Genomic DNA, 9,825 nt, shown 5'->3' on the forward strand with positions numbered 1-9,825 from the left:
TTTGTGTAACCAAAAAAAGGAAATTTTCCGTAACCGGGGACCGGCAAAGGTATTTTCGGGGTTTTTCGAAAAGGGGCAAAATTTAAACCAAACATGGGAAAGGTTTAAAAGATCACAGTCATCCTCCTTTTACCCAAAACAGGTTTCCCCTGCTCCTCCCCTGGGCCCCAAAAGTTAAAAAGCTACCAATAAACCCCGGGTTCCAGACTCAGGGGAAAAAGAAAGTTTTTGGGGGGGAAAAAGGGCTGTATGGGAAAAGAACTAACCATTTGGGAAAATTTCGACAATTAACAGTGGTTTTCCAATGTGGCGGGAAAATGACGAAAAATTGGGGAATTTAAAATTTTTATGGAAAAAAAATCAGCAAATCTCATAAAGTTTTTAACAATTTTTTTGCGTTCCGAAACACCACGTTATGGAAAATAACAGGCGGGAAAATTTAAATTTTGTTACCACAAATACAAAATTTTTGGGGATTAAATTTTTTTTGTGTCAAAATCCTAACGTCACCTTTTTGGAGAAAGTCACTGGGGGCCTTTAAAAGGGAGTGATTAAAAAAACAACCGTAATACAAAAAAATCACTTTTTTTTAAGATTTCAAAATTTCAGCTTACAAAGTACCAAAAAAAATGGGGTTTTTTTAAAATTTTTTTTTGGCGTTGGTACATTCTATTTCTATATTAAAAACAATTTTTTCTTTAAAAGCCCTAAACCCCCGGGATTTTTTCATCTATACACATTGAAAATGTTTCTTTCCCGTTTTTGGCCAAAAAGAAAAATTTAAATGAAGGGGGTTTGATAGCTTGTATATATTTTTTTTCCAAAAGTGTTTTACTTGATTAACGAACCTTTTTTTACTACATTTCTTGGGTAAATAAAAAGAAAAATTGGGTATTTGGGGGCTTAAAGATTTAACCCAAAAGTTTCCCCTCTTTTCATAAAGATTTCCAAACAGGAATTTATTTAAAACTAAAGGGCAAATTTTTAAACCCAAAATATTAAATTTGAAAAAAAGATTTAAAAACATTTAAAGGGACGGGTTTCATTCCCTGTTACAGGTTAAGTTTAAGTTTTATTTTCTTTAAAAAAAAATTACCCGTTTTTTTAATGGGCACTATTATTTCATTTGTACTACCTATTAAATGGGCAAAATTTTGTTTTATAAATATTTTTAAAAATTTTCAAAAGGAAATGGGGGGAGCAATTTTCAAATTTTTCTTAAAAATAAATTTGAGCATAGTATAAATTTTAAATAGGGACATGTATAAAAATGACCGGAAATTTAAAAAAACAAAAACCTAATTTTTTTGAAATATGTCCCTAAAGTAAAAACAACACTAAAAAACACAAAGATACCCTGATACTTTTATATCAAAAAAACCCTTTTCAGTTTTGATGTAACTAACAGCATATTTCATCCGTCTATTAGGATCATATCAAATATAGGAATTAAATTTTGAAAATACGTCATAATTTGATTTCAGGTCAGGGTTATGACGTCATTGCATTCTTTTTTAAACTTTAAGGTATGTAAAAAGAAATATTGATATCTTTTATCATACGTTTTGTTTGATATCAATGTCTTTATTGTAAATTATTGACAATTGAAGCACATCAAAGCATGAGAACCACAGCTACCTAGCTTTAATGACATTTTTTGGGTCAAATCATAAGAAACATATGCTTTATATGTTTGGATATATCACCGTAACCTTTACCTCATTTATTGTTTAGATTTTACGGCATCTCATTTGACCAGGAGGGTGGTATTTCAATCTGAGGAAAGATATTTTGAGACCCTCTCCTTTCAACAGAAGATCAGAACTATCCAATGATAACGTCGGTGTGGATTTAAGGCAAAAGTCGGCTACTTTGATCTGGGAAAATTTACTTTAACTTAGAGACTGGTTTCTTTAATTTAGGAAACGATGGACATTTGAATAAAATATGGTTATTTCATTATAAATTGATGTATTTATTAAAGAATAATAAAAATGTAACATTACTTCTACATTTTGGAATCGGAATTTGTCATTTAATTTAGGAGAAAAACAATAACTGAACCTTCTAAACGTTATGTGAAAAAGAAAGTACTGGAACCTTTCAAAATGAATCTGACGATAACAAAAGCTTAAATCTAAATGTTATCTTTAACTTATAACATTAAAATATCGAAAGAGGACATACCTGTATATTCAAAAAGTTTGTGCTTCCAGCATTTGCTCACAAAAAACAAATTATATAGTGAAACATAAACTGAAGTCTAGATATTATGGAAGCTGATTAGTGCCATATCTCTTGTGCCGTAATGTCACAGACCAGCTTCCATAATTTATCAAAAATATTATAAATAACGTAAGCAGAAAAGAAATCCAACAAAAGAGATGAGTAGAGCCCTCATTGATTCTAGGGTTTCGCCTCCGTTGAACATTCTCTTTGGGTAACATGCCGTGGCGGTCTCTGTGCACGGGTAAATCACGGTGGATATGTAAGCTCTCCAATGACGTACCATGTCAGAGGCGTCACAGCTCATCTCAACTGACGCGCTTATCTCCGCCGCCATAGTGTTTTCTAGTCTAAAAACATAACGTATTACATTGTATTATATCGATCTAAAACTTTCTTGGAACATGACAAATTTTATGTTTGATTACCTGATTTGCATTCACTAAGGAATGCATACATGTACAATGTATATTCTTGCCAATTGAAGAAAGCTTCTAGTACAAATGCAATGATTGTAGCTTGGTATTTGATACACTAAACGTTGCAAAATGATGATAATATTTCAAAGTATAGTATGTGATACTCACGCGCACTGAGTCTGTTTATCAAGCGTCCCTGCGATACTATGATTGTGAACGCTGGATGTAAATTTTGACATTGCTGTCGTCACATCCGCTGTGGCTGCGCAACTCAGAATCATGTCTGTAATTTTTAAATTTCTTCAAAATGATTATAACAATTATACAAAACAGGTTAAATTTTATTCTTTCTCATATATATAATCTTAAGTATTTCTTCAAAGATCGTTAATAATTTGAAAGAAAAGACGATTAGTGTAAAAATCGTTGGCAGAGTAGAAACAAAAACACTGACATTGAAAAAAGGAAAACAAAGAATAAAAAGGGAAACTAAAATAGCTCAATCGGTTAGAGCGCGAGACTTGTAATCTCGGCATTTTTGGTTCGATTCCAGGGCTGGCCAACTAAAATTTCTGATCAGTCATTCGGATAAGACTTTAAATCGAGGTTCCGTGTATGAGGGTTTAAACACTTAGCGCGCTAAACAACCAAGGAGATGCTTCTTGAATTTGGACATTTTTTGTACTGTACCTTGCACTATCCTCCAAAATCTACATTTAATTTATTAATATTCTTCTGGAGGACTCACCAATATGGGCAACCGGTGGCGAGTATAAATAAACTCACATACCCACACAAAGAAGGACAATATAGACATAATTTATATTACCAAAGTTGTCAGGAGAACACATGCAATTATAGCCGGCCTCGAATCCTTCTACAGCTGACCCGTACAACGTGGTGACTTGAGGTTCGTACAGACATCTCGTGATGTGGCTCTTTATGCAGGACTGAATCGTGCTTTTAGAACTTAAAATATTGAACAACATGGAAACATTAGTGTCAGTTATAACAACCTGGTTATCTAGTGAAATAATAGCTAAAGTGCTCACGATTGAATTATTTTTCGATCTTGCATGCCAAAGAAACAAGTTATTTATAACTGATAAACATCGTGAAACGTTATGAGCTCTACTTCAAAGCGTCCAACATTATTGATTATGAAGAAATAAATGCTAATTTGTATGTGCTTCCCGTAATAATGCACGATATTTTTACAATATATTGAATTTCTGGTCATATTTCTTTCATTTATGGTACAGGTGTTATTCTTTTTATCCGCATTCAAATTATAGTTTTGGTATAATTAGGAAATTCTATATTAATACATGGAGCATGTGATGAATACATTAACTATGACGACATTTAGTTCTGCCTGCTATTCCATTTAGTCAGATTTTCTTTTCATTCGCATTCAGAAATAATTCGACTACAGTGAAAATTATATTTCATAAATTTAACTAGTGGATTATCAGAATATAATCATCTAATATATTGCAGTCATGAAATAAATTACAACGTATCATCAGCAAAACTTACCCGCACATTTCATCAGCATTAGACAGTGTGCTTGGCGTGGGTACCAGTGCATTGTTCACAATTACGCCATTTTTAGCGTAACATTCAATAGAGGCTACGTTAATCTGTGCCAACGTGCACGGGTAATATGTCGTGGCAACGTCAGTGCACGGGAACACTATGGTGGCTAGATACTGATGCATGACGTTCTTACTTTCCTCAGAACAATGACCTTGCTCCACAGACGCTTCGTAGATTGCCATTATACTATGAAGTAAAGCGTGAACTGGTCTGAAATTAACATTAAAATATGTTATATGCGACGTCATATAATGATAAATATTTCTTAAAGTTACGATCTCTTCTGACCACTATTTGTTTGATGCTGAATATTGAAAATAATCGACAGGATTTTCTGTAAAGAATAGGTTTCTAAAGCTATGTAATTTAATAACAAATGTATTTCTTCGTAAATGCATACTTAAATGTTGCATATAATTTTATGATAGGGTCCATAATCCTACTTTTTTATATATACAATACATATATTATAATATATGTATACGTGCAATATGAGTATATTTGTAATGTCCTCAAGAGGGGCCTCTCGGGCAAAGCGTAATTAAACATATTCATTTCTGCCTTTCGAAAAATCTTAACATATATCATCAAGAAATCGTAAAGAATGTTAAAATTGACTTCATACTCGCAGAGATCGGAAAATGACGCCGAATGTTGATCCATGGTGTCCACTGAATGTATAAGATCATATACGGCAACGGAGATGTTCTCGGCGTGTTCATAGGCACAGGTCATGTCTATATCTGTAAGTGTGGAAATGTAAAGACCGTGTGGTAAATGTGAGTATGACAGGCCTAGTTACTCGTGATTAGATGTTTCAGATTAATTACCTTAACTGTACCAACGAAAATTTTCAAAGTAGAATAATTTAATTAAATAAAATATCATTTTAAACACCAGAACTATTGAAGGACAATGGAAATGTATTTACAAGTATAATCACAAAACGACAAATTGCATACATTACAAACGTATTTATTCAGTTTATATGTCCGTGACCTTTGACCTGATGGAACGGGGGTCATTACCGTTTGTCACTAGACCAGTTTAGAGCCAGGTCGTCATCCAGCGCATTTCGGCACCTTAGTGCAATAACTGATTAACTACTATTAAATTTAGAAGGGTTTACTCCGTTAGTGCACTAAGCTGACACTTTACTTTTGATAGCTGTTTTTTGTTGTTGTTGTTTTTTTTACATTTTTGATATGGGGATTCTCTTTAACTTTAAACGGGCAGAACCAATTAAATACAGGGATAATCCATTACAATAGTTAAAGTGACATTATGTCCATCCAATGGTATAAATGAGTGAACAAGTGAATGTCAAAATAAATTTTCATTTTCGATATAAAAAAAATATTTCACATTACCAGTAAACAACGCATGGATTCAAATGGAATTTTCGTAAATATCCGCTAGAATTTACCTGCAACGTTCATTTCGTAAAAAGAGTGGGGCAGTCTTTTTATATAATAGGCAGATTTAAATTTTATCCTAAACATTTTCCAATATGAACAGTTGGTCAATAACCATTTTAACAGTCAATCTTTTGAAATATATAGTCAGTTCAGCTTTACTTGACTATGAAAATATGAGCATAATGTCACTTTAAGCAGATAGAGGGTTAACAATATAATTTACTTTTGTTTGGTTCCTGGCATAATCCGTCGTAAGCTGCAAGAAGCGCGGCACCAGTGGCACCAAATATAACCTTTACCCTTTTATCTGATGTACAAGGGGAAATTACATTGGTGATGCAACTTTTGATGTCCGAAATATGTCGTCTGTAAACGATAATGAAAACAGTAGATCATTATCTTGAGATTTTTTGTCATAAATGCTAAGTAAGTAATGCACAAGAAAATGGCGTCATTGAAAATCATCGTTCAAAAATCCATATTTAATCCATATTATACTCGAATTTACAAAGTTCTGCAAAGTGGTGTGAAATAAAGATTTTTTTTCATGAAATAAAGATGCCATTACACACTGTTGAGTTCAATACTGACTCTATTGGTCTCGCATATAACTGCAAACCCCGTATTGAACGCCTCGTCTAGTGAACGTTTGGCAGTCAAATAGAATATAATTCAATATTGTTCTTAACTATGTATAATTACACCTTGCATCACATAACCTCGGCGGGTAATAACGAACATTACTACATTTGTGTAAAGTCATGCTAAATGTTACCTTTTACACTATAAAATCGCCAATGAGGGAAGAAATTTATTTTTTAAATGAAAACAGTGCCTATTTTGGGTAATATTGATAGATGGAATATTATATCCTGTAGCTTCATAATCTCGTTCTATAATATTTTATTATGCTCGCCAGTGACTTGGGTTTTTTATGACATGCTTTTCGGTGGTTTATAGAAATATATCAGTAATATAAAACTGATAATTTCACTGTTTAAAACAGTGAAATTATCAATAATTTCACTGTTTAAAACAGTGAAATTATCAATTTGATAATTTCTCTGTTTTGAATTTAAGCCCCTTTACGTTGTTTCAGTGAAATACCAGCGTGCACAGTACTGGAAACCAACCTAATGACGTGACGTCGTAAATGACGTCACGCTATGTTTTTATTTTGCGCACTTTTCATTAAGTATAAGCTTAAATATCTTTAATTTTAAAACGTTTCTTTACATATAATAAAAAGAAAATGTGTTTAGTTAAGCGTAAAATCGAAATATATTTCACCTTGTGAACATCAAAAGTTCACATTTCACTCGTGGCTGCGCCACTCGTGAAATATACCTTTTGGTGCTCACTCGGTGAAATATATTCCGATCTTACACTGAACTAAACAAATATCCTCTAGATCTATATTTTAAAATTCAGTTATAAAACTATATGGAGTGGTTCCATTCAAAATAGAAATCGGTAAATATAATGGTTTCCTGGTTGAAAGACGTATTTATTTATTCTGTTGTCAAGTTTGTTTGTAGGCATATTATGCCTATCATATTTTAGGAAGAGAAGTAATGAATGTTATATATAAGAAATATTGCAATTTATTACAAGGCAGACAACCCTGACTTGTCATAATGATCATAATTATTCTAGTTTTCTCCCTTTCAAAGTCAGGGACTTCTTTTATATTATCTTCCATCATAGAGTTTACTTAAAAAACTTATAAAAAATGTTAATGTTGGTTTGCATAGTTTATGAATATTATAATTACGTTAACGTAATGTTAAAATTTTTGAGATGCTTATTTCAAAGCTGTAATTTATAATTTGTGTTTTTTTACCACCCGAAGCAAATGTTTTAGAGGAACAAAATATCTGCCAGTACTTAAAATATGATCCAATAATAGATATGCAATATTTTCAAGAAAATTGGTGGTTTCTTTTTTGCGCCGTTGAATGACTTATTTCATTGATAATTCCTCAAATCAAGTAAAAAGTATATGTGCCTTAGACAAGGTACCTGCATCCTGTCGGGCGTGACTGTCACATGACTGTCACATGACAACATGAACCATGTGACAGACTGGCAAAGTAGTTAAAATAAATTTAGTTAAAGCATGATTATTTTGAATTCTATATTCATGATTCATGAACATTCATTCATGATACTTTGAGAACTGGTTAGTCAAAGCTACAAATTTATATCATATGAAACCCTACAGCTATTTTTCTTTAATTTTCTAATTATACTTAATTTCTGTTTTATATTTGTATGGCCCTCCTATACCATTACGCGCACGCAGTCAAGAATATATTATTGCCAAATGGGCTTTTGATTTATACATGCATATATAAGTATATTGTATGACACTTCATACTTTCGGAGTTATGTATAAACATGCCATTGTATAAAGAACTTTTATAGTTAAGGAAAGGTGAGAACGAGATCAATAACTTCGTTCGTAGATCTGGTAACAGATATCGCGATGATCGATACGCCGCGTGCAACTTTATTATACATGCGCAATAATTCTATCACATTTTCGTTGTTTTTATATTATAAATAACTTAACCTAAAACTTTGCTTTTACTCAGAGTAAATATCATAAAGCTGATTCCAATCTGCTTATTAAGGTATGTATTAAATATAATTTATGAGCCGCGTCATGACAAAACCAACATAATGCGTTTCCGACCAGCATGGATCCAGACCAGCCTGCGATCTGCGCAGTCTGATCAGGATCTATGCTGTTCGCTATCAGTTTCTCTACGTGTTATAGGGTTTGTAAGCGAACAGCATGGATCCTGATCAGACTGTGCGGATGCGCAGGCTGGTCTGGATCCATGCTGGTCGCAAACCCACTATGTTGGTTTTGTCATGACGCGGCTCATATGTTGAATATTCAGTGTTGGTTGTAAAATTGGTTATCTGTTGGATATTTCAGAGTTAAGAATAAGATATTTGTAAATATGCTTTATTCTCTAATTTAAAAAAAAGGTTTCTATTTTTTCTTAGCAATGAACTGTGTTATTTGATAAATATACTTTTTATACTGTAAGTCTGCTTATTTTTGTTGCTCAAGACGGACACCTTTAAATGTGTAATTTTGCTAACATAAAATTATATAAATACATAAATATCTGTGAATACTCTTACCAACAAAGAAGAAGGAAAAGAAAACTTGCCGTTTCTCCCTGCGGACTTGCACATAATAATAAAAAGTTATCATCTTACAGATTTTAGTAACGGGCTATTTTCTTCGCCCTACAATCAGAGATTATTTTAAAAACATGAACTTAACTTAAAACAAATTAATAACAGACAGCCGTTTCTGAATACTTACATAAGAGTTGGCAACAGATAAATTAAAGTCATTTGCTTTTCTAACCGACAATAATAAATACATGTACTTACAAACAAAAGTTTACAACAGACGCTGAATCATTGAACACGGGAACCAATGGATCGGTGGCTTCCTGAACCAAACTTTCACGTAAGCACATGCTCGTAGACTGATGAATCTCTTCCGTGCTGCATCTGCCCAATACAAGATGGCCGCCAAGGAACGCCAACACAATGGCTGTAGAGTGAAACCGGCACATTTTAAGAAATATTTGAAAAACGAAATATTTGGCTTGTTGCTATTTTAGACAAATACTAAAACTACACTAAAACCCACTAAAATTCTACGCGTGTTTGTAAATATATAACTGATGCTTATGAAATATACAAAATTAACATATATCATAAAATGGCCTGAAATAATTCGCCACGTTCGAAATGAATTAAATAAAAATAAAATGTGTAATTATCTGCCAACAAACATTTAATTATAATGATAATTTTTTGTCTTGACTACTCTTGATATCTTTAATGTACATGCTCATCTTTCAAGCTGGACAGCCCTATTTATTTATTTTTGGCAGAAACGTCTAAAATATATACTAGCGGAACAGCGAACAGTGCATACCACGTATAGGTTAGAGTGCATATTGGGTGTTCTTCGTAAATAAGAAAGCTAAAAAAGAGCGTAGCTTGCGGAGATTGGTGATTGGCTTAAAAAAATTGGCGAGCACTAAGATCAGGCGGTACGGATGCGCTGTTGTTTTGGACTGCACTGGTCACATGGGTAAATTCAGTTGCCGCCTACAGGCTGGAAG

The 9,825-nt window shown here is 32.9% G+C and overlaps 1 protein-coding gene across 1 annotated transcript in view; it reads right to left on the reverse strand.

Moving 5' to 3' along the window:
• Positions 1-2,318: 2,318 nt before the first annotated feature.
• The window catches only part of LOC132728561 (uncharacterized), a gene marked incomplete at its 5' end in the record, with an annotated part of 8,012 nt that continues 505 nt past the window's right edge, over positions 2,319-9,825 (reverse strand). The window contains 7 exon segments of the mRNA XM_060714205.1: positions 2,319-2,576; positions 2,814-2,928; positions 3,475-3,614; positions 4,185-4,454; positions 4,870-4,987; positions 5,886-6,028; positions 9,080-9,245. Of these exon segments, the coding sequence (XP_060570188.1) occupies positions 2,345-2,576; positions 2,814-2,928; positions 3,475-3,614; positions 4,185-4,454; positions 4,870-4,987; positions 5,886-6,028; positions 9,080-9,245 (1,184 nt within the window).

The sequence above is a fragment of the Ruditapes philippinarum genome, unplaced genomic scaffold (genome assembly GCF_026571515.1).
Source record: "Ruditapes philippinarum isolate M1 unplaced genomic scaffold, ASM2657151v2 ctg22215_1_1_1_1, whole genome shotgun sequence".
Taxonomy (NCBI): domain Eukaryota; kingdom Metazoa; phylum Mollusca; class Bivalvia; order Venerida; family Veneridae; genus Ruditapes; species Ruditapes philippinarum.